Here is a 26,766-nt window from a genome sequence, read left to right on the forward strand (position 1 = left end):
TCACTAATGCCGAGGATATCAATCTTTATGCGTTCCATTTCCTTTTTGACAAGTTCCAATTTTCCTAGATTCATACTTCGTACATTCCATGTTCTGATGATTAATGGATGTCTGCGGCTGTTTGGGGCTGCTTCTCTTCAATTTGAGTACAGTGACATTACCAATATGGAAATGGAGAAAACAAGAATGAATCCTACCTGTGGAACTGGACTGGAATCAGAGGTATCATAGGATGCAATGTGAAGACAACAGCTTCCTTATGTTCCTGCCAAAGATGCATAACTTTGAATCTAATCATGAGTAAAACCAGGAAAAATCAAATTGAAGGAATTTTTACAAAATGACTAGCTTACTGTCTTCAAAATTATCAAAGTCATAAAAGTCAAAGATGGAAACAGTTTATGCTGAACAAGAATAAGGAGGCATGACAACTAGGTGCAATGTGTGAACTAGATCCCAATGAAGGGCATTATTGGGACAATGGGCATTACTTGAAAAAGGTCTGAGGAATAGATAGTTGTTGTGGTGGTTAAGTTTGTGTGTCCACTTGGCTGGGCCTGGTTGAGTGGCTGGGCAGCTGGATATAGTATTCCCCATGATGAGACTGGCAATCAACTCCATGGTGGAATCTACTGTGAGCAGCTGAGTGGCTGCCTTAGGGATATGTCTCCTTCCTGTATATAAGGAGAAGCCTTGTGAAACAGTCTCTAGCTTATAGCACGCTTGAATCCTACATGTAACCGTGTCATTTTTCAGCAGCCTGCCATGCTCTGCCAACCTTGGAACTTACAATGGACTTGAATTAATGGCCTGCCATGTGGTTTTGTAACATCAGAACCTGTGCCTTTTTTACTTGTCAAGCTTGAGCTTGTCAGCCTCAGCAGCCAGCAGCTGAGTGGAGAGAAACCTCCAGCTTCAGTGGGCTGGGAGCAGGAGGCAGAGCTGAAGGTTGAGGGGCTTTCACACAGCCCTTAGAGCCTGGCACTTGGAACTCAGACTTCTAGCCTCCAAAAAATTGTAAGAATAAACTCCTCTTTGTTAAAGTCATCCCATTTGTGGTATTTTCTGTGAGAGCAGCACAGACGCAACCAGAACCTGATATGGGTGCCTATATTGTGATTATGTAAAAGAATGTCCTCTTTGTACAAAATACAAACTACTGTAGGGTGACAGGGCATCAGATTGGCAACTTACTTTCAAATGTTTCAGGAAAAAAAATGTTCTTTGAATTGTACTTCCAACTTTTCTTTAAGTCTGTGATTATTTAAAAAAAAATGTGGTAGGGACATATATTTCTATTTCCAATTACTAAAGAATTCTTAAACCTGACTCATGGTCATGGTCAAATCACACATGGACACATGGACATGTAATGGAAGATGTGAGCCAAATACTGACATAAGATTGATCAAAAGAAAAAGGTGAATTTGTGAGTTTTATATCTTAGTAAAATTAGATACTGCTATTATTTCATAGATAAAATTTTTATAAAAGGAAGCTCTGGTGACACAATGGTTAAGCTCTTGGCTGGCTGCTAACCGAAAGGTCCTTCTCTGCAGGAAAAAAGACCCGATGATCTGCTCCCATAAAGATTTCAGCCTAGGAAACCTGTGCGGTAGTTCTACTCTGTCCTATAGGTTGCTATGAATTGGAATTGACTCAACGGCACACGACAACAAAAACAATTTTTCTAACCTATAGAAACAAAACAAATCAGTTCCCATCAAGCTGATTCAAACCTATGGCCAATCCATGAGCTTCAGAGCAGAACTACCTTCCATAACGTTTTCATTGGCTGTGATTCCTTTCAGAAGCAGAGGACCAGGTCTTTCTTCCTAGGCTCCTCTGGGTGGACCTGAGTTAGTAGCCACCCACTTAACCTCCTAGGGCCTAGAGAGAAGAGTTTGTTTTCTATCCTACAAAGCACCATCAGCATGTTGAAGGTACAGACCCCCAAAATATTTGTCATTTAGAAAGCTTTAAAAAGAGACAAAAGGGATTATTAGTGACCCATTTATGTCATGGATTATGGAGTAACATGTATAATTTCCATGGAATACAACTTCTTTCTATTTAATTCAGCTTTGTGAAAACTGCAGGAGAAACCACACAGATGCCACCTGACCAGTGCCACCTCTAAAAATAGGTAGAAAAAGCAATCACCTGCTTCAGGGATCAGAGGAAGAATGGCCAAATAAATGACCCTCAATGGCTGGTCCTGGTGCTATAAGCACACCACTAAAGATTTGGATTATGATAGTGTAGCCAGAAAAAAATTTCCTATTAAAATGAAAATAACTTCGTGCTCTCATCCAAATAAAAATACTCATGAAATTAGTGATATTATTTCTTATATAGCCATTAATGGCTAGTATTTTGAATCCCTACTATGTGAGAGGCACTGTGCTAGATAAATTATATGTCATTGTTGATGCATGCCATTTAGTCAATTCCAACTTGTAGTGACCCTATAGTGCCTACAGGATATAGTAGAACTATCCCATAAGGTTTCCTAGATTATAATCTTTACAGGAGCAAACTGATAGGTCTTTTCTCCTGTGGAGCCACTGGTGGGTTTGAACTGCCAACCTTTCAGTTAGCAGCTGAGTGTCTAACCACTGAGCAATCAAGGCTCCTTTAAACCAAACTCACTGCCATTGAGTTAGATCCAACTCCCAGGGACCCCTCCTAGGGTTTCCAAGGCGGTATCTCTATGGAAGTAGATTGTCCGATCTTCCTTCCGAGGAGTGGCTGGTAGGTTTGAACTGCCAGCCTTCTGCTGAGCAGTCAAATGCCTTAGGCATTATGCCACCACAGCTCCCAGAGCTCCTTTAGATACTTTACATAAAGTATCCTTAATCTTTATAATTCTATAAGATAGCTATCATCCCCACTTTATAAGTAAGGAGATTGAAGACCAAAGAAATTAAAGAACTGGTCTTTTGCCAAATATCTATTCGGTGGCGGTTTAGATTCAAATTCATGACATATGTTTTTCTACTACATTTTGCTGCTTCTTTCTACCATCCTATGTACAAGTTCTCCAAAATGGAGATCAACCCCTTAGGAAATAAAATGTAATACAGGAAACTTTTACTGGTACAGGGTAAACCTGAATGGGAGTTCTGGGTTTCAGATAAAAGAAGCCAAAGAATGCCTCAGAACAAAGAAAGGAAAAAAAAGACAGAGGAGCAGAGGAAAAGGAATGAGAAGATTCGGAGGACATCCTTCCTGGTTCCCCACTTTTTCTACAGAACCTAACACTAGAGTTGATGAGGACACTGAGTTAATAATGAACTTAGTTCAGTTTATAGGCTTGAAAGAGATGGATCATAATGTTCATCAAATGAGGAATACTGCATTTTCCTCCTTTGTGTAAGAGGGCAGAATGAATCCCACCCATATAGAGACGTGGTACAGACAAGTTAACAAACCACCTCTGAAAACAACAGACATTAGATGGCATTAAGAGCCCAAGAAATTTTGAGGAAATACAATTACAATTCCACTCTGTTTTAAAGTGAAAATCATGACTGACAAAGATATTTTAAAACACCTTTGGCAAAATTATTTAACACTCAATTCCGTTTCCTGTTCATGTACTACCAAGAAAAAAATGTCAACATATAACGTAAAATTATGTGATGAGCACAAGCGAAAATAATTGACAACTATTTAAGAAATGTAATTTGTTACCATACATAATTTTGTAAAAAAAAGAAATCCACATTTCTATGTACATACTAAAAATATATTGGTATTTTAACAAACCAGTTAACCTCTATAAAACAAGGATGCTGTGGTGGTTAATGTTATGTGTGAACTTGGCTACACTATGATTATCAGTAGTTTGACAGACATTGGAATGACTGCTCTTCCACAATGTAATATAATGTAATCATCCTCAATTTTGTGATTTGATGTGAGTAGTCAATAAATTGAAACGAAAATCAGTTTCTTCAAGGGTGTGACTTGCATCCAGATTTACATGTCTATCTGGCAAAGCTCACTCTCTTTTGGTCCTGCATTCAACTCATCATCCTTTGACCTCTGGTTCTCAGGATGTAAGCTAGCATGCTAGCATCTGATCTGCTGCTTTTTGGTTCATCAGCCCCTGCAACCATGTGAGTTAGGAGAAGCCTCCCTGACACATCACGGATTTGGGACTTTCCCACCTCCACAACCACATGAGAAATTTCCTTTAACTAAATCTCTCTATACTTAAATATGGGAGCTCTGGTGGCATAGTGCCTAAGGCACTTGACTGCTAACCGGAAGGCTGGTGGTTCAAACCCACCAGCCACTCCTTGGAAGGAAAGTTGGGCAATCTACTTCTGTAGTGATACTGCCTCAGAAACCCAAGGAGGGATCACTATGAGTTGGGTCTGACTTGAAGGCACATACCAACTATACAACAATACAGATGGCAGTGAGTTTGGTTTGGTTTTATACTTATATATTGGAGTACTGGTGGCATAGTAACTAAGGCATTTGACCACTAACCAGAAGGGTGGCAGTTCAAACCCACCAGCCACTCCTCGGAAGGAAGACTGGGCAATCTACTTCTGTAGTGATATTGCCTCGGAAACCCAAGAAGGGGTCACTATGAATCATGACCAACTTGATGGCAGTGAGTTTGTTTGTCTGTATATGTGTGTGTGTGTGTGTCTGTGTACACACACACACACACACACTTATATATGTATACTTCACTAGTTTTGCTCCTCCAGAAAACCCAGCCAAAGCCAGAAATAATATAGCAAAATGGAAAAGATGTCTGGAATCAAAAAGACCTGGTTGAAATCAGTATATGCCACATAATAGTTGTTTAACTTTGTGCAAGTTAATCAACTTTTTCTGATCTTTTACTCCATGTTTAAAAATGGGGTTAACAATAAGTACTTTGTGAATACTGGACATAAATCATGTAAAATAGCTAACATAATACTTGAGACAGTAATAATACTAGCAATTCCACTTGCAGAAATATAAATTAAGAAAAAATATCATTTTAAAAATGGCTTGGAAGGCTCAACAGTTAAACATTCAGCTGCTAACCAAAAGGCTGGAGGTGTGAACCTACCCAGTAACTCCCAGGAGAAAGACCCAGCAATCTGATTACAGCCTAGAGAACCCTACGGGGCACTTCTGCTCTGTCACATGGAGTTGTATGAGTCAAAACTGACTTGACAGCACCAACAACAACATGATGGAATTTACTGTAACATGAAGAAGAAAGAAGTAGTAGTAGTAGTGGTTAAAAACCATCCAATAATCTAGCATTAAGGAATTGGTTAAATAATAGAATATTGCTAAAGGGGCAGGGAGGCAGCATCTTCTGACCTCCCCTAACTCTGCAAGAGGAAGACAGATTCACCATCAGCAGCCCGAAACCTGTTCTTATGAGGCCAGACATGCCGCCACCCTCCAGCCCTCTTACCAACCTTGACACCAACTGTCCCTCTCGTGGCACCCACCACCTCTCTGTTGGGTTCAATAATTCACTGCAGTGGCCACACAGAACTCACTTAGTATGGGGTTTACTAGGGAATGTGCTCAGGATACAGTTCTTCAATAAGGACAGTCTCCCCTCTGCTGTGTCCTTAGACGTGCCTCTCTGGCCCGTGACCTCTCGGCCTGGCCTCTGCCTCTGTGGACCAGGTAAGCCTGCCACTCTGTCTCATGCCTCTTGGTTCCACTGCCGCCATCTGTCAGCTGGGTGTCTCTCTCAGCCACGCATCTCCTTCTCTCAAGTGCATGTCTCCCTCTCTCAGCCTCACATTTCTCTCTCTCAGTCACATGTGTCTCTCAGCTGGCACAGAGAGACTGGTTCTGCCTCTACCCACTGCCACTGAGTAGATTCCAACTCATAACCCCATTGGGTTTCCAAGGCAGTAAATCTTTACAAAAGCAGATTGCCCACTCTTGCTTCTGCAGAGTGGCTGGTGGGTTTGAACCACCAATCTTCTTGTTAGCAGTCAGATGCCTTAGGCACTGTGCTACTTGGCTCTGCCTCTAGGAGGGCTCATTTTAAGCCTGGCAGAATGGCAAAACTAATCCCAACATCAGAATTCTACACACCTGAGAGTGAGAGCAAACTTCCCAGAAGATCACTTCTTGTTGTTCTAACAGAAATACTCCAGGTGGATGACTTTAACAATCAGGAGTTTAAATTACACGGTCCCACCCAATAACTCAGTAGGAGTTACAAAGACTATGGTTAGAAAAATTGTACCATGTAATTTACTACACCACAAACATACATTAGATTAGTGGCTCTCAAACTGTAGTTTACAAGAGAGTCACCTAAAATTAACGTCATTGAGTTGTATATGTAAAAATGATTAAAATGGTAAAAGTTCTGTAATATATGTTTTACAATTTTATAAATTACCTAGGGATGCGCATAAAAATACTTTTTCCAGGTTCTACACTCAAATTCTGAACCAGTGGTTCTAGGATGGAACCAACGAATGTTTAACAAATACTGCAAGTAAGAATCAGGAAGGATGTTGGTGATGAGGGAGAAGAATCACCATGTCTTCCAGTGTTTTGGCAAAACCTCAGATGTGAAGCCTTCTGGCCAAGTGTCTGCAAATTCGTATTACTGGAGCATTCGTCATGGCCCTGGGGGTTGTAACTCTGTAAGTTTGCAGCAGCTAAATGAAGAAAGAAGGCATATGCAGATTTCTATAAAAATCATGATTCTAGGAAGGATTTTGAGGAGATGAGGAAAGCTGATATCTTTCAGAGGGCAAGGTGATTTCAGAATGTAAAGAATTTATTTGGATTGAGTTCCGTGAGAGTTGTCACTGACCTGTGTTGCTCAACTATGAAACATAACTTTGGGCTAAGGAATAGTTTATTTTGGTAAACAAACAATTAACAAAATTAAACAAACAAAACAAAACAATGCTGCTGATTGTGATGAAGGCAATCTATAAAAATTCTACATCAGATGAAATACTGAAATCCATTTAAAAAAATGATTATGAAGACTAGTAAGGATCCAAAATTGTACATTTTATCTGGTAACAACTACAGTAAACACATACAGAAAAAAATTTAGCAATAGGGTTTGAGGAGATTTTCCATCTCTTATGAAAGTTTTTGAAATACAGTCATACTATTATGCTACTAAACTACCACTTGTCTGTCCGTTTGTGATACTGTGGAGGTTTGTGTGTAACTGTGATGCTGGAAGCTATGCTACCGGTTTTTCAAATACCAGCAGGGTCACAAGTGGTAGATATGTTTCAACAGAGCTTTCAGACTACAACAGACTGGGAAGAAGAAAGAGACAGCCACTTCCATAAAAATTACAACTACTACATTATGATGGAAGCTCTGGTGGCGTAGTGCCTAAGGCATTTAACTGCTAACCAGAAGGATGGCGGTTCAAACCCACCAGCCACTCCTCAGAAGGAAGGTTAGGCAATCTACTTCCATAGTGATACTGCCTCAGAAACCCAAGGAGGGGTCGCTATGAGTCAGATCCAACTTGAGGGTAGTGGGTTTGGTTTTTTTTTTTTTTTTTTTACATTATGATAAGCAAACAAACAAAAAAATAGCATATTAAAAAATGGAGGGGGAAAATGTCAATGGGTTTCCATGGCCTTCAGGATAAGGTTTGAACTCCTTTTTGTTCTTAGGTGCCATCACGTTGGTTCCAACTCATAGTGACCCTGTGAGCAACCGAACGAAACACTGCCCAGGCCTGGGCCATCCTCATAATCATTGCTATGTTTGAGTTCATTGTTACAGCCACTGTTCATTGTTACAGTCAATCCACCTCACAGAGGGTCTTCCCCTTTGTCACTGACCCTCTATTTTACCAAACATGATATCCTTCTTAGAGACTGGTCCCTCCTAGTAACATGTCCAAAGTATGTGAGATGAAGTCTCACCATCGTCTAAGTAGCATTCTGGCTGTACATCTACTCTTGATCTCCAGACTTACCTCCTGTTCATAGTCTATACCAAACTACACATAATACCTCAAATTCTATCCTACACGTTCACACTCTATTCTGTCATTGACTATACTGTTCCTTCTGTCTGAAATGCCCTCCCCCCAGCTTGTCAGCATGGCAAACTCCTACTCAATGACTACAAGTGTCAACTCCTCTCTGAAGTTTCCCCTGACTACATATCCAAGGGCACCTCTTAGCATCATTTGGTACTTCCATTACAGCATATATCGCACTGTTTTGTGACTCTTGTTTACATATCTGTCCTATTTATTATTCCACAAGTAAGTGCATTGGGGTAGGTAGAGATGCCCTTATTCCACTTCAGAATCCACAGGTTCAGCACCTAGTACATAGCATGTATCCAAAAAATTCTTGCTGATGAAATATTTGATCATTCTTTATTTTCACTGTTCTTAGATGTTAATTCTCAATAAAGTCTTGATTGGTTGGTTAGTTAGATGAGGTTGGTCGATTAATAAGTTATGGCCGAAGTATGCCCTAATACATAAAGGAGACAAACCAGTGGGGGGAAAAAAGCTTTCAAGAGCTAATTTAACCATTGTTACTACATTCTTCACATTCTCTGATTGCGTCCTCAGGGTTTTTTCAGCCTCAGAGTCACTGATCACTGTGGTCTCTAGCCAAAATAAGTGACAGGAAGCTACTCTGTTCTGGGCTAGCCCCTGCTGGCGCTTACCAGGACCAAGAATGTCCCTGCATAATTCCTGCTGCTCTTTCCAAACACACTCCCACTCACTCCCAAGTCTGTACAGTAGCAGTAAAATACAGACACAAAACAAGGATCATTCTGTAAGTAAACAGAGAAGTTTCTTAGTATACTCAAAACACAAGATATTATATTTAGCGTATTTCTGTGATACATAAACCGTTTCAAATGCAGATTAGGACTAGAGGTATCAGATGAGGATCCAAAGTGGCTCAATAGTAATTCAGGTGAAAAGAGAAAATTTAAATAAATATAGAAGAGTGCTAATTGGCACTCAGGGGTCAGAACTTCAAATGCTTTTCCCTCTAAAGTGAAACATAACTTTAGGGACTAATCTAGAGGTTGAAATCACCTTGCAATGTGAAACTTTCATAAATAACAAGAAAATGCATTTTAAAGAATTTGAATCTCAAACCACATTAAATAAAGTTCTGATACAATTCCAGCCCATATTTTTGTCATCTATGATTGTATAACAAATGTGTAAGTCTAAGAATAATTTCTGTAAGTCTTGAATTGCAATACTGAAGGAGTCTGAGGGCAAAATATTGAATGATGCAGGAAGCATCAAAAGAAGATGGAGGGAATACAGAGTCACTGAACCAAAAAGAATTGGCTGATGTTCAACCATTTCAGGAAGTAGCATATGATCAAGAACCAATGGTAGTGAAGGAAGAACTCCAAGCTGCACTGAAGGAATTGGCAAAAAAAACAAGGCTCCAAGAATTTATGGAATACCCATCAAGACAATTCAAAAATGGATGTAATTCTGGAAACACTCTTAATTTCTTTCTTAAGCTAAGAAATTTGGAAGACAGTTACCTGGCCAAGTGACTAGACGAGATTCATATTTGTGCCCTTTCTAAAGAAAGGTGATCCAACAGAATGTGGAAATAATTGAACAACATCATTAATATCACATCCAAGTAAAATTTTGCTGAAAATAATTCAAAAACATATGCAGCAGTATATTGACGGGGAAGTAGCAGAAATTCAAGCTGGATTCAGAAGACGTCATGTAAAGAGGGATATCATTGCTGATGTCAGATGGATCTTGGCTAAAAACAGAGAAAGATGTTTAATGTGTTTCATTGACTACGCAAAGGCATTTGACTGTGTGGATCATCACAAATTACAGATAACATTGTGAAAAACAGGAATTCCAGAATACTTAATTATGCTCATGAGGAACCCGTATACAGACCAAGAGGCTGTTGTTCAAACAGAACAAAGGGGCACTGCATTGTTTAAAATCAGGAAAGTTTTGAATTAGGGTTGTATCCTTTCACCACACTTATTCATTCTGTATGCTGAGCAAATAAACCGAGAAATTGGACTATATGAAGAACAATGCGGCATCAGGACTGGAGGAAGACTCATTAACGACCTGCAATATGCCAATGGCACAATCTTTCTTGCTGAAAGTGAAGATAACCTGAAACACTTACTGATGAAAATCAAAGACTACAGTCTTCAGTATGGATTACACCTCAACATGAGGAAAACAAAAGTCCTCATAACTGGACCAATATCCAGCATCATGAAAAACAGAGAAAAGTTTGAAGTTGTCATGGGTTTCATCTTACATGGATTCACAATCAACATCCATGGAAGCAGCAGTCAAAAAACCAAACAGCATGTTGCATCGGGCAAATCTGCTGCAAAAGACCTGTTCAAAATGTTCAACAGCAAAGATGTCACTTTGAAGACTAAAGTGCACCTGAACCAAGCCATTTTTCATTTCAACAGCCTTATATGTATGTGACAGCTGGACAATGAATAAGGAAGACTGCAAGAGAAATGATGCATTTGAATTATACTGTTGCCAAAGAATACTGAATATACTGCCAAAAAAAGAACAAATCTGTCTTAGAAGTACAGCCCGAAAACACCCCTTTGGAGTGAGAATGGCCAGACTTTGTCTCTCGCACTTGGGTCATACTATCAGGAGGGACCAGTACCTGGAGTAGGATGCTATGCTTGGTAATAGTATGGCAATAGCAGAGGATCAGCAAAAAAGAGGAAGACCCTCCACAAGATGGTTTGACACATTGGCTGTAATAACGAACTCAAGTACAGCAACCACTGTGTGGATGGCACGGGACAGGGCAATGTTTCATTCTGTTGTGTACAGGATCACTATGAGTCAAAACTGGCTTGATGGCAGTTAACAACAAGAATAGTTTCTGGAAATAAACAAGTAATATATACGTTGCTATCTAAAATGGGTAGATATAACAGATTTATTCACAACTATCCAATAAAAAGTTCTCAGATGAAGAATAAGAAAAAGCATTTCCACCACCAGCACTATCATTTCTGCTATCCCATTTTTCACACTGTTGTTAGATGCCATCGAGTCAGCTCTGACTCATTGCGTCCCTATGTACAGCAGAAAGAAACAATGGCCGATTCTGCTCCATCCTCACAATCCTTGCTATGCTTGAGTCCATGGCTGTAGCCACTGTGTAAATCCATCTCATTGAGGGTCTTCCCCTTTTCATTGACCTTCTATTTTACCAAGCATGATATCCTTCTCCTGGGAGTGGTCCCTTCTGACAACAGGACCAAAGTAGGTGAGACAAAGTCTGACCATTCTCACTTCCAAGGAGCATTCCAGCTGCACTTCCTCCAGGACAGATTTATTTGTTCTTCTGGCATGGTACTTTAAGTATCTTTCACCAGCAGCACAACTCAAAGGCATCAACTCTTTTTCAGTCTTCCTTATTCATTGTCCAACTTTCACATGCATATGAGGGGACTGAAAATACCATGAGTTGGGATAGGCACACCTAAGTCTTGAAAGTGACATCTTTGTTCTTCAACACTTTAGAGAAGTCTTTTGCAGCAGATTTGCCCAGTGCAATACGACATCTGACTTCCTAACTACTGCTTCCATGAGTGTTGATTGTGGATCTAAGTAATACAAAATTTTTGACAACTTCAATAATTTCTCCACTTATCCTGATGCTTATTGGTCCATTTGTGAGGATTTTTGTTTTATGTTGAGGTGTAATCCATACTGCAGACTGTAGTCTTTAATCTTCATCAGTAAGTGCTCCAAGTCATCTTCGCTTTCAGCAATCAATTACATCTGTAGAAGGAGGCAACAGAGAAGTCCAATATCCTCAACCAAAACAAGGCCAGGAGCTGACTGTGGAACAGACTATCCATCGCACATATGTAAATTCAATCTGAAGGTGAAGAAAATTAAAATAAGTCCACATGGGCCAAAACAGGACCTTGATTATATCCCACCTGAATTTAGAGACCATCTGAAGAACAGATTTGACACACTGAACACCAATGACCGAAAAACAGATGAATTGGGGGGTGACATCAAAATCATCATACATGAAGAAAGCAGAAAGCCATTAAAAAAACCGGAAACGAAGAAAGAAAAGACCAAAGTGGATGTCAGAAGAGACTCTAAAAGTCATGAATGGAAAGCACCTAAAGCAAATGGAAGAAATGACAAGATAAAAAAGCTGAACAGATTTCAAAGGGCAGCTTTAGATGACAAAGTAAAATATAATGAAATGTGCAAAGACCTGGAGTTAGAAAACCAAAATGGAAGAACATGCTTAGCATTTCTCAAGCTGAAAAACTCAAGAAAAAAAATTCAAGCCTCAAGTTGCAATAGTGAAAAATTCTATGGACAAAATATTGAATGATGCAGGAAGCATCAAAGGAAGATGAAAAGAATACATTGTCACTTCACAAAAAAGGATTGGCCGATGTTCAACTATTTCAGGAGATGGCATATAACCAAGAACCAATGGTACTGAAGGAGGAAGTCAAAGCTGCGCTGAAGGAAATAGTGAAAAACAAGGCTCCAGGAATTAACACAATACCCATTGAGATGTTTCAAAAAACAGATGCCACACCAGAGGCACTTACTCAACTATGCCAAGTAATTTGGAAGACAATTACCTGGCCTACCAACTGGAAGAGATTCATATTTGTGCCTATTCCAAAGAAAGGTGATCCTACGGAACGTGGAAATTATCAAACAACATCATTAATATCACACGCAAGTAAAATTTTGCTTGAAGATAACTAAAAAACTGTTGCAACCGTATATTAAAAGGGAACTTCCAGAAATGCAAGCTGGATTCAGAAGAGGACATGGAATGAGGCATGTCACTGCTGATGTCAGATGGATCTTGGCTTAAAGCAAAGAATACCAGAAAGGTATTTACTTATCTTTTACTGACTATGTAAAAGCATTCAACTATGTGGATCATAAAAAATTATGGATAACATTGAGAAGAATGGAAAGTCCAAAACACATAATCGTGCTCATTAGAACCTGTACACAGACCATGAGACTGTCATTCAGACAGAACAAGAGGATGCTGCATGGTTTAAAATCACAAAAGGCATGTGTCAGGGTTGTATTCTTTCACCGTACTTAATTCAGTCTGTATGCTGAGCAAATGATGTGAGAAGCGGGACTATATGAAGAAAAACAGGGCATCATTGGGGGAAGACTCATTAATAACCTGTGATACACAGACGATGTGGTCTTCCTTGTAGGCATATGGATATTATCCTACCACTGACAGAACTGTACTTCAGGATATAACTTGAAATGTTCTTTTAGACAATGAATGTGACCACTGCTCTTGAATTTGTCATTCCTGGCACTGTAGATCTTATGATTGTCTGATTCAAAATGGCCCATACCAGTCCATTTCAGCTCAATAATGCCTAGGATATCAATCTCTATTCATTCCATTTCATTTTTGACAACTTCCAATTTTCTTAGATTCATAATTCGTACATTCTATGTTCCAATTATTAATGAATGTTTGCAACTGTTTCTTCTCATTTTGATTAATGCCCATCAGCAAATGAAGGTCCTGAAAGCTTTGCTCCATCTATGTCATTAAGGTCAACTCTAGTCAGAGGAGGCAGCTCTTCCCTAGTAATATTTTGAGAGCTTCCAACCAGAGGGGCTCATCTTCTGGCACTGTATCAGAGAATGTTTCACTGCTCTTCATAAAGTTTTCAGAGGCCAACTTTTTCAGAAGCGGATGGCCCCATCCTTCTTCCCAGTGTGTTAGTCTGGAAACTCCACTGAACCCTGTCCACCATGGGTGACCCTGTTGGTATTTGAAATACTGATAGCATAGCCTCCAGCCTCACAGCAACACATAAGCCACCACCACAGTACAACAAACTGGCAGATGACAAACTGACAGGCGAGTGATGGCTATATCTCATGTCTCAAATCAAATCCCTTTCCCCCTCTACAATACCAGACGTCTATAAAGGAAGGATAAATGATCACTTGCATTCAACACCCTCTTGCAAATCTGGAAAAACTCACTGTAACAGCTCTCCAGGATCACTCCATAGCTTTACTATTTGGGCCTAAAGTTTGTTTAAGTAAACAAACTCTTTAAGTAAAATTCTTTACTTAAAACTCTTTAAGTAAAAATACTTAAAGGATTTCTTCTTCATGAAAGCCTTTACAAATCAATCACACTTCAGTATGAATTAACTGACATCTCCTATGGCAGTTTTTGGTTATTGGGTAAAGAGAGGGAAAGAGGTAAGAGCATTGAGACCTTGAGCTTAGGAGAGAAATAAACATTCAGGTAGGCAGGAAAGTAGATGATAAAGGCAAACTCTTGTAAAACCCTCTATTTTTGAAGGTCCAATATTCCTTCCTCTTAATCTGCTCCACGTACACAACTCACTCCAGTTCTGTTTAGCACCCATAAAATTTTCTTGCTCTTAGGAGGATAGATGACAAAAAGAACTAAAGCTAAATTTCCAAAATTACTCAAACACATAATTGAATAGATGATTTCAGTATACAAATGAACTAATCGAAATGTGTTTCATGTCCCTTGAGAGGTTCGACTGCTACAAATAAATTTGTAGCAGTCAAAATGAGGGTGAGGGGGCTGCAGGGGCTTTCTTTCTAGGAGAATGAGATCTGAGGAGGAATCATTCAAAGAAGACATGGTGTGGGGAACAGAAATATCAAGCAAGCAACAAGAAATGAGGTTGGCTGTTCATGCCCACATGCACCCATCAAGATTTGATCCAATCAACATTCTGCTCAAAGCACGGTAACGAATCTAAGCCAGCTGCTTCCCCTAACAAGAAGTAACCACTTTAAACAAAGATACTCTCACTGCACAATACATCCCTGACCTGGCAATCTGCTTCCATAAAGATCACTGACTAGAAAATGTTATGGGGCAGTTTTACCCTGTCCTGGTCACTATGAGTCAGACTCAATGGCACCTAGCAACAACAATACAACAAAAGAACCCAAATAACTCTACAGTACAACTGAATCAAAGTTCCATTTTACAGAGAGATGTACGAAGACACACTGTGAAAAAGCCATCATTCCTAAGAAACAGATTTAGAAATGAACTCATTGGTCATTATAGAAGAAACTGAGGAAGATAATTATCCTTTGGACATATTTCTAATCCACCCTCAAAATTCCACAATTTCAAACTCACCCAGGTTTAACACAAATATAAAATTCATTTGCTGACCTATTGATGCAAAAGAAAATTAGACTCTAAGAAAAGCTTCTAGATCTGTGTTACACAGAAAATTCACTGGAAGTGGCCTTGTACTTCTCTCTTGCCTATATAGCTTATGTGTCACCACATACGTGAGAAAGAACTAGAACACAGGTGTGTCTTGTGTGCAAACTCTTGTTCTTTCAAATATAAATTTTCCGCTTATATCAACATATCAGGAGTAATCAAAATCCATATTTTAAATAATTAAAATCATGCTGCAGTATCTTCAAAATGGAAACCGAAGGAACACAAAAATGCATTAAATGTGAAATCCTTTCAGGTTTTGTAGGAAGAAAATTAGTCTTTTCTACCCTTTGACTTGCTTTTACCTACTTCTATTTCTAGTTAAATACTTAGAAACAGTGTTCTATAATGAGTTACTTGATAGAAATTTCCAAAATTACCTCAAATACATAATTAAGTAGATGATTTCAGTATGCAACTGAACTAATCAAATTGTGTTTACTGTCACCGGAGAGGTTAAATTGCAACACCAAGTCAGTAGAAGCACTGCTGAATACTGTACACGTCTGCATTAATGTCAGCAAAGGCAAGCCACACTCCACCCTCCCATCAAATGGAGGAGATCACTTAGCTACACTAGGAATTGTTGAATGGAAGAATGGACAGGTTGAGTGGCAGTCACTGCTCGGTCATCCTAGTTCTCAGCCTCACACACCAGCCTCTCAGTTTTGAAGAGGGAGCTGAAAACTGCACTTAATAGAGACAGAGGTCAATACCAAAATTCCCTCTCCTCTCTTCTTACTCCCCATCATGCAGCTGGCACTGTTCTCTCTGGCAGACACAGCTCCCTGAACATAATGGCGCAATCACCGCTTCCAACATCATTACTATCTAAAATAGATAACCCACTTGCAACTTGACTATTTTTATAGACGTAACATTTCCATGCAGCTTAACTGCTCTGTTTGTGATTTACTCCATGTAACCAATGCAGTTTCCCTGGAGGTGAGTACACGCAGGCCCCAGGTGACAAACGTCCAAACAACTCCCATTTGACCTTTGGTGTTAGATAAATTTGTCCTCACTTTGAAACCAAAATTCTGACTGAGTCAACCCCTACACCATAAAAAACTGTTCATCACAGCACCTTCACTTTCTGCACGTGCAGCTTTTAAATCACTGAAGTCTTCGAGCAATAAAGTAAGGCTAAGGAAAACCCTATACACCTGTTCTGACTTCCCTACAAATTCAACTTAAAGACTTATTTAGGTTTAAAGACACATTTAGGACCATAACCCAGGGACTGCCTGTACCTTATATAAGAGTCCCAATAACCTAGTAACACCCAAGTAGGTGTGACGATTGTAATACTTTCTGTATTACTTATCTTCTTGTACCCAAAAAGTTCATGCACCAGAAATATTTATAAGCTTCTCTAGTTTATATGTTTTTGGTGACCTGAAGATTATTTTCCCCCTCTTCTTATTAATCTGCTTTTTCATATCGGGATATTGAGAACTAGATTCTTCATGTTTAACAAGAGTGTATGAGTTCTTTATATACAGTGTAAATAATGTATAAAATATATACCTTTACATACACTTTATATAGCACAGGGCTCTTTGAGGCATTAAGAAAGTCAAGTAAATCAGAGGCATTAACAAACTTCATTGCTTTATTAAAATACAAATCTTAAGCTAGACCCAGAAAAAAAAAAATCAATGTAATATACATTAATTTTAAATGGGATTGTTTGTATTTAAAATAAAGGTAGTTATGCCAAAGGAAGAACTTACCAGGCTTTGCAGTGGTCTCATGAAAAAAATGAATTAATGAAAGGAAATTTCACATATAATCTGAAGGAAAAAATGGAGGGAGGCAACTCAGGTTGAGTACTCTGATGAGCTCAGATTTTATTTTTAAGATGAAAGGGGGTGGCAAGGGATATAAATGAAAATAAACACAAAAGAGAAGCATCTACTTATCTAGGAAAAGTACTAATGTCCCTTTCAGCTAAATTTGAAAAGAAAGGGGGGGGGGCGAGTATAAGTTCATTGCTATGGCAATGTAAAGTTAACCTTTGACAGAACATAAGTAAAACAATGAATGGTCTTAAACCACAGGAGAATCTTACACAATAACTGACAATGCCCAGAATCTGATTCTTCCCAGCTTCCCTAGCAAGATTCATTCTCAAACTGGAAAGGATAAAAGTAATAATGTTAGATTACTGAAGCTCCAAACAGACCAAGATCATAAGAGACATGTAGCTGTTTTCAATGACTCTGAGTATCCAGACCCAGAATTAGATGCAAGGGTGGAGAAGGAATGAATTTTGCACCAATAGTAGGCATCATCAATGGCTCACTAGCAGAAACAAGTTATTTTCAAGTAGTATGGTTTCCATAGAATTTATAGAATTACTACTAAAAGAGATAGGTTCAAGTAATGTCATAAATAGAACACAGCATGAGTTAGTAAAGGCAATGGATAGAATAACTCATAATATTCTAATGGGTACAATGGAGAGAAACAGCCAACTGATAGTTCTACTAAGTGGCTTCAATGTTGGTAGATATACCATGCAAAAAGATTTTTATATTTAAAGACTTTTAAATTTAAACTCAACTGAGGAGTTTCTTTACGGATATATCATGGCGTGTTGAATCCCAGTAATAGAACATGGCTATTAAATCTATAGATGATGTTGAAAGACTGCTACAAGGCTTCAGCATGGTGAAGACAACCAAGAAACCACAAGCTTCTACCACAGATACTGACCAATCAACATCAAGCACCAAAGGGAGGAAGAGAAAGGCCCCTTGTCAACCCAGGGCCAGTGTCAAGGTGCCGAAGACAACTGAGGGGGCCCAAAGACCCCTTCAACGAAGTGTGAGAAAAAAAGCCCCTCCCAAAACTTCTGCCCACCCAAGAGTGCCTAAGAAAACTAAAGGGCCAATACTATTCGGCCATTATCACAGGTTCAATAAGAAATTGAATCAAAACGAGTCATGCAAAGGCCAAGAGAACCTCACGAGGTCCACCACATCAAGCGATGACCAGAGCTCCCAGTGACTTCACAGCAGGGCCAGAGACCTCAAAGCGTTCTGCCAAATCTGCAGAGGTCCGAAGGCCAAGAAGTTACCAAGTCAGTGGAGACTGAGTCTTACAGCAACAGGGTACCCCAACAGTGGTGATTAAAATAAAATGACAAGTTGTGAAAAGGGAAAAAAAAAATCTACACAAGATGTTGAGAAGATAATATACTGAAAGACATATTCAAGAGTCAAAAAGATCTTCACAGATTATAAACATAGACTAAAACAAATAATAAGAAATTTTATAGAAATTTTAAGTTCAACCAACAATTTTGTAAATACTATATAGGGGAACCAAGGCTTCACAGTTCATTGGAAAAAAAAAAAAAAAGATTTGGAAGTTTTCATTGACTATATGCTCAAAGTGAGCCAACATCATTACATGGCTCAGAAAATCTTGGCATGTACTAAGAAAGGTCTTAGATCAATAATAAAGGAAGTAATTTCATTGTAAAAGAGTTGCTAATTTATTTTCATTACATAAAACATGTTTATTATAGAACAGTGGAAAATTTTTATTTTACAAAGAAAATAAAACTCACCATAACACTACAATTCAAAGAAAAACACTATTTACATTTTGTTATTCATCATCCCAGACTTCTTAATGCACATTATAAATATCTCTTTCTTTACATATACAAATTTATATAAATATACACACACACACACACACACACAATGTGTAAGTTGGAATGTATGAAGAAGAATGTGGCATCAGATTTAAGGAAGACTCATTAACAACCTGCAATATGCGGGTGATACAACCTTGCTGGATGAAAATTAAGACTTAAAGCACTTACTGATAAAGATCAAAGACTAACTATCTTTCAGTATGGATTAAACCTCAACAAAACATCCTCATAAGTGGACCAATAAGCAACATCATCATAAACAGAGAAAACACTGAAGTTATCAAAGATTTCATTTTACTTGGATCCATAGTCAACATCGGATCCAATTCATAGTGATCCCTCCTTGGGTTTCCGAGGCAGCATCACTACGGAAGTAGACTGATTGATTGCCCAACCTTCCTTCCAAGGAGTGGCTGGTGGGTTTGAACCACCACCCTTCTGGTTAACAGTCAAATGCCTTAGGCACTATGCCACCAGGGCTCCCATCCATGGAAGCAGCAGTCAAGAAATCAAACAACATGCTGCATTGGTCAAATCTACTGCAAATGATCTCTCTGAAGCACTGAAAAGAAAGATGTCACTTTGAAGACTAAGGTGTACCTGACCCAAGCCATGGTATTTTTCAATCACCTCCTATATATTCAGAGCTAGACAATGAATAAGGAAGACTGAAGAAATGATACATTTCAATTATGGTGCTGGCAAAGAATACTGAATATACCACAGACTGCCAAAAGAACTAACAGTCTGTCTCAGAGGAAATACAGCCAGATCTTAGAAGCTAGGATGGCAAGACTTTATCTTAAGTACTTTGGACATGTTATCAGGAAGGATCAGTCCCTGGAGAAGGACATCAAGCTTAGTAGAGAGCCAGCAAAAAAGGGGAAGAACCTCAAATTCAAGATTGACACAGTGGCTGCAACAATGGGGTCATAGACAGCAACAACTGTGAGGATGGCACAGAATCAGGCAGTCTTTGTTCTATTGTACATAGGGTCACTATGAGTCAGAACACACTCAACAGCACCTAACAACAACTATATATGTGTGTGTATATGTGTGTGTATACATATATGTTGTTTTTGCTATGTGCCATCGAGTCGGGCCCAACTCATAACGATCCCTCCTTGGGTTTCCGAGGCAGTATCACTACGAAAGTAGATTGCCCAACCTTCCTTCCGAGGAATTAAATATATATGCATGTATGTATGTGTTTGGTTTTTTATTTGTTTTCATAAAATATAGGATCATACTATAAATGTTGTTTTGTAACACATCTTTTAAACTCAATAGTAGAGCCCTTTTTATGAAGATGGCACTGAAAGCGAATAAGGAAGCCCATGTCCCTCCCAAAACTGAAGCTAAAGCAAAGGCGCTGCAGGCCAAGAAGGCAGTGCTGCAAGGCATCCACAGCCCCAGAAAAACAGAAGATCCGCACATCACCCACCTGCCGGTGGCCTAAGACACTGAGGTTCTGAAGGCAGCTCAAATATCCTCAGAAGAGCGCCCCAACAGAAACAAGCGTGATCACTATGCCATCATCAAGCCTCTGACAACTGAGTCTGCCATGAAGACAGAAGATAACAACACACCTGTGTTCATTGTGGATGTCAAAGCCAATAAGCACCAGATCAAACAGGCTGTGAAGAAGCTCTATGACATTGATGTGGCCAAGGTCAATACCTTCATCAGGTCTGACAGAGAGAAGAAGGCATATGTTTGACTGGCTCCTGACTATGATGCTTTGGATGTTGCCAAAAACATTGGGATTACCTAAACCTAGTCCAGCTGGCTAATTCTAAATATAATTTTTTTTACCACAAAAAAAAAAATAAACTCAACAGTAGATCAAGCCCCGGTATATTCTACACTAGTCAAATATCTAGTGCATTTTGTTACTTTGAGGGCATATTTTAATAGTCTTTGAAAAACCTGAGAATGCAAAGAAGGGAACAGTAGTAGTGAAAGGTATGAAAACACTCATCTTTAACACCTACGGTATATTTGAAATGGGACAAAAAGGTAGAAGGAAATGATGCTAATTCCCTGGTGGGAGAAAATAGAAAATTTATAAGAAACTGTATAGCTAAATGCATGTACCAGAGCTGTTCTGGCAGATGGGTTAGACCTACTTTATAGTGACCCATATAACAACTAGTAGCAATTTGTGGGAGTTACAGAGAAGTTATTCTCAGCTCAATAAAAGAATTGAAAAAAAAAAAATAAAGCTGTCAAAAAAAATGCATCTAAAAAAATAACCAAAAAAAAAAAAAATGCATCTAGTCACTGGAAAGTTTAAACAAGGCTAGAATAACTAATTGGTAAGGGATGTTACAACAGAAATCCCTGCACTGGGTCAGAAGTTGGATGGAAATCCTTCTTCCTATTTGAAGAGTTTATGATTCTATGAAAACTTTCTGATAGAAATTGTCTCCCAGTACAATATAAAGCAGATCTTTAGTAATAAGCAATCTTAAGTAATAAGAGGTCAAGATTGGAGTAGCTTCTCAGAGACAACGAAACACCTTGAGATAGAGAATCACTGGGCCTGCGGGCTGGGGACCATAGTCTCATGGGACATCATGCCTAATGGCAAAACATAGTACATAAAAATCTTGTTCTACATTCTAGTTTGGTGAGTAGCGATTGGGGTCTTAAAAGCTTTCAAACAGCCATCGAAGACGCAACTATTGGTCTCCTCTTGTCTGGAGCAAAAAAAAGTGAAGAAAATGAAAGCCATCTGGAAACAATTAGTCCAAAGATATGATGGACCACGAGGACCTCAGACTTCATGATCCTGAAACCAGAAGAACTAGATAGTGCCCAGCTACCAATGCCAACCATTTGGAAAGGGATCATAATTGGAGATTTTTGATAGAGTGGGAGGAGAGATGTGGAACAAAATTCAAAAATGACCAAAATTACTGGTTGGATAGAGACTGGCGGAATCCCCAAGACTATGGCCCTGGGTTATCTTTTAGGCCTAGGAATGGACTCACTTCCATGGATTGGTTCTCAGTTCAACAGTAGAAAGACCTACATGCAGAACACTGATCCCAGGATGATGCACCCACCTACTCTAGGGAGATGGTCCCCTTAGATCAACCAGCCATGAGACACCAGAGTGGCAGCATTTACATAGAGGGAAAGCTGGACAGACAGGAATACCTAGATAAGAAGGGCACAGGGAGGCAGTAGTCACAGGGAAGAGAGGAGAGGAGAGTATTTTATGGTTGGGGATGGTGATCAGGGCCATGAATTCAAATGTGCATGAACTGTTGAATGTAAAACAAAACTGCTTTGTAAATTTGTACCCAAAGCTCCAAATAAATAAATAAAGGACTGCTTTAGAGATGCATGAGAAATAACAACAACAGTAATCATGAACACCTATGTGCTAAACTCTCTACTTTCATTACTTTATACCTCTTTAATCCTTAGAAGCAGGCCCTGGTGGCACAGTAGTTAAAGTGCTCGGCTCCTAAGCAGAAGATCCAAGGTTGTAATCCATCAGTCTGCTTCTGTAAAGATTTACAGCCTATGGAAAGCCTATGAGGCACTTCTACTCTGTTGTATAGGGTCCCAATCCCTTTGTGTTGGAATAAACTGGAGGACAGTGGGTTTGGGTTTTTGGTAATCCTCACAACAACTGTATATGACAGGTCCTACTACTACCCCCGGGAGCTCTGGTAGCATAATGCCTAAGGCACTTGACTGCTCACCAGAAGGCTGGCGATCCAAACCCACCAGCCACTCCTCGGAAGGAAGGCTGGGCAATCCTACTTCCGTAGTGATACTGCCTCGGAAACCCAAGGAGGGGTCGCTATGAGTCGGGGCCGACTCGACAGCAAATAACAACAACAACAACTACTACTACCCCCCTTTATAGAAGAGGAAAGAGAATGTTGGGGAATTTTTTATACTTTTTCAAGATCATTCTTGTTTTGGTCAAAAACTGCAGTGTCACACAAGCAGAGCTGAGTCCCCATGGTACAGCACTACTCACTTAGTAGGTAGTATGTACTCACAGCATCTTCAGAAAAGTTCTTATCTAATGACCTCTTAAAGGGCAACCATGAGATGTTTTTTTAATTAGCCCCCTATAAAATAAGGATTTTCATGTTAAATTATTATTCCTAGAAAAAAATGTTCAGACTGGACTATCTAAACTGTCTAAGAACCTTAAACTTTTATGAATAAAGTAGATTCAATGAATAGGGCATAAGGCATGATAAAGCAAATTTGAGTCACATACTTTTAAATATCTGCTGTTACTAATTGTGTGACCTTGGACAACTTTTTAATCCTCCTATCTCTTCATCCTTCATCTGTGAAATGAGGATGGACTTTATGTTTGGTGGAAGAACTGAATGAGATGGGACATGCAAGCTTTTAGCACAGTGTCTGACACTATTATTACACACACAAGTAATAAAATAGAGGGGAAAGTGACAAACCTGTTCCATTATGTATTCCAAAATGTTTTTAAAAAAAAATCCCAAGTGTCATTATATTTGATGTGAGGCAGCACATTTTCCATTATCTTGTAGGTTAATTTCTGATGACATTCATTTGTGAAATATGTTGTTGTTGTTGTTATGTGCCGTTGAGTCGGCCCCGACTCATAGTGACCCCTCCTTGGGTTTCCGAGGCAGTATCACTACGGAAGTAGGATTGCCCAACCTTCCTTCCGAGGAGTGGCTGGTGGGTTTGAACCGCCAGCCGTCTGGTTAGCAGGCAATTGACTTAGCCATTATGCTACCAGAGCTCCAACTAAATAAAACTAAATAAAACATGTCCTCTTAGGAATTTCATCTTATGCAAGAATCATCCAAAGAATACAATTTCAACTCTCATTTTCTTCAAGGGCACCATTTTAGTTGTTTATTCAGTATGAGATACACAAAATGAAAATTAAAGGGTATTGGTTTTGTTTGCTAGTTTTACAACTTGGTTCAAACTATGTAATGAACCTGTCTACATTTTATTGTTTTCTACATGCATTCATGTTGTAGAGCTACTGACTGACAGATGTTGTTGTTGTTGTTATGTGCCATCCAGTCAGACCCGACTCATTGCGCTGTCAAGTCAGACCCGACTCATAGCGATCCCTCCTTGGGTTTCCGAGGTGGTATCACTACAGAAGTAGATTGCCCAACCTTCCTGCCTTCCAAGGAGTGGTTGGTGGGTTTGAACCGCCAGACTTCTGGTTAGTAGTCAAGTGCCTTAAGCTCTATGCTACCAGAGCACAGATACTTCTGACAAAACAAGTAATACTGGGTCACAATTTTGATGTTTAACTTGATGTTTATTGATCATTAATTACCTGGTATTTTACATATTTAACATTTATCATCAGGCTTTCTATAAAAAAAAAAGTAACCGAAAGACCCACTGTCATCAGGCATTCTGATGCTGACTTATAGCAACCTCATAGGGCAAAGAAGACCTCCCCACTGCATTTCCAAGGCTGTAAATCTTTACAGAAACAAGCTACCACATCTTCCTCCCATGGAGCAGCTGGTAGGTTTGAACCAACGACCTCTCAGTTAGCAGCCAAGTACCTCACCACTATGCCACCAGGTCTTCTTAAAAAAAATGTAGGAAGAAATATTTAAAAGAAGTTTGCCTTTGAGATGTGTAACAAAGATAGTCTTTTTAAATTACCATTCACTCTAATGAATCAACTGAAGTTTTTTGTGTTCTCAAAGAATTCTTCAGTGTTTTCCAAAGGAACTGATCATAATGATGATGATGATGATGATTATATGCCTCTTTCAGCATATAGGTTTCTGGCCATAAATATTTTTAAAACTGATGTGATCCACTGGCAAAAATACTTTTTACCTATGACTTAAAACTGTAACCTGATAAATTGGTTTTATATAAATTACCCACGACTAAGGGCAATTATTAGAGCTGTATTCTGAAATGTGTACACACTCTCTGTGTTTAAAAATGGAAATTATTTAACAAGGGAATACACACAAGAGTTAACACTTCTAAGACCTACTGAAAAAATATCCCGTAATATTCATTGCTCTGAAGTGAACTGCCAACAAATACATGGCACTTGTTTAAAGCTATTAACTATTTTCCAACTCAATTTATTTCACCGTAATATAAATGTTTTCATTATCCCTATTAGCCAGTACTGTAATTGCATTGTCTGGCCACTACAACATATGGTATGGGAACTTGTGTAAAGATCACAATGTCATCACCCAAAAGTTTGCAGTAAGCACTTACTGAGAGTAGCACTTAACAGCTTTTGAAAACCAAGGAAATCAATTGGGCTTTTTAAAATTTTTACAAGTTCAGGTGTGTTACTTAAGACACGTATTAGTATGAGGTTATGAATGATGACTGATGCCTGGCAAAAATATCCAGGATAAACTGAACAGCCATGATCTTGGAAACTAAAGACCTCTCCTTTAATTTTATCTATTTTATTCCTAAGGCTCCTCCCTCCCATTTGTTTTCATTTGCTCATCAATTGAACTTGTAAGTTAATACTTCCTCAAATATGCTAATCAATCCTGCTATTTCTAAGTACTGCCTACTAATAAAGACCTTGACATTTTTTTAAATGTCATCTTAGAAAGATTCTCCAAGCAATATTAATTTCATCAGCAGTATCTTCACATTAAAAGGCCTCTAATAGACTCCATATACACAATCCCAGTTCTCAATCCTTCATCCTGAGATACAATAACCAAGTTTCTTTCAGCTGTGTCCAGATAACTGACAGTACTGCTGGGGCTGCCCAACGTGCCCCATCAAGTTTTACACACGTCAGGTTCACTTTTTTCATTTTGTGGGATTACAACCCACCGCACAGCAATGCCTTCTGCAAGAGAAGGTAGCAGCAACCAAAGGCTGTGGCTTTTGCAGGGTAATTGCATGCATGCAGCAGCTTCTCTGCCAATTCCATTTAAAGAGACCAAAAAAAAAGCTGGGTTTGAAGCTGAAAATATGTAATAAGCATTGATGGAAAGCGGGTGGAAAGCCGATTTTCTTCAAGCAACACTAGTACATGTACAAGTTCTGCACCACAGCGCAGAAGAAAAGTAGCTACTGACGCATTGATGGAAGGCTATTTTAAAATTACTCAAAGAATCGAAGGCATCAACCTGACTGGGAGACTCATGCCTCCTCTGCATACACACAGTCTGTTTGCCTACCTAATTTAAGAATGAATCGCTGGCAGCCACCAGGTGCAAATAACATGAGGAGAAGAATGTATCCATCACAATGCATAAGGGGGTATGCAATCCTGGAGCTGCTTTGCGTCCTTACCTTAGCAGATTTGACAGGGGCAGGGGTCCGGATCCACCGCCCAGGATCCCTCCTTTCCTCCCAGACAGGAGTTTCTCCACCAGAGCCACATTTCCAGTTCGAGCAGCTTCCAGCAGCTCCTGGTCCTTCCCCATAGTCTCTCACCGACTCCCCCGAGTCTTTTCCCCACCTCGGGTCCTCCTCCCGGCCCCCCTCACTCCCCCAAAATCCAGGGCCCTCCCCCACCCCACCCAACAATAATGCAAAAGCTTCAGCACCAAGAGATCCCTGCAGCCCCAAGCCGGGAACACCTCTCTCTCCTCTTCGGGGCGCAGCTTTTACAATGGGGATCAAACCATGTCTTGGAAGCGGGGCTGGCCGAGCTGGGAGCCGCGACGTGCCCCCACAGCCACTCCCCTAAATTCGGGAGGCCTCGTCCCCGCGGGTGGGGCGTGAGGGGGTGGGGACTGGGGGGATGCTTTGGAGAAGCAGGAGGAGGAGGATGCTGAAGACCGAGCAGGTTGGAAGACG

General features: G+C 39.6%; 1 protein-coding gene across 1 annotated transcript in view; it reads right to left on the bottom strand.

Annotated features, from left to right (window-relative positions):
• Positions 1–26,390, bottom strand: part of ANKS1B (ankyrin repeat and sterile alpha motif domain containing 1B) — a 1,816,017-nt gene extending 1,789,627 nt beyond the window's left edge. Inside the window, exon 1 of the mRNA XM_042781827.1 lies at positions 26,257–26,390. Within this exon, the coding sequence (XP_042637761.1) occupies positions 26,257–26,390 (134 nt within the window). The remainder of the gene's footprint in view (positions 1–26,256) is intronic.
• Between the last annotated feature and the right edge of the window lie 376 nt (positions 26,391–26,766).

The sequence above is a fragment of the Orycteropus afer genome, unplaced genomic scaffold (genome assembly GCF_000298275.1).
Source record: "Orycteropus afer afer isolate SDZICR_OR568_19922 unplaced genomic scaffold, OryAfe1.0 scaffold00177, whole genome shotgun sequence".
Classification (NCBI taxonomy): domain Eukaryota; kingdom Metazoa; phylum Chordata; class Mammalia; order Tubulidentata; family Orycteropodidae; genus Orycteropus; species Orycteropus afer.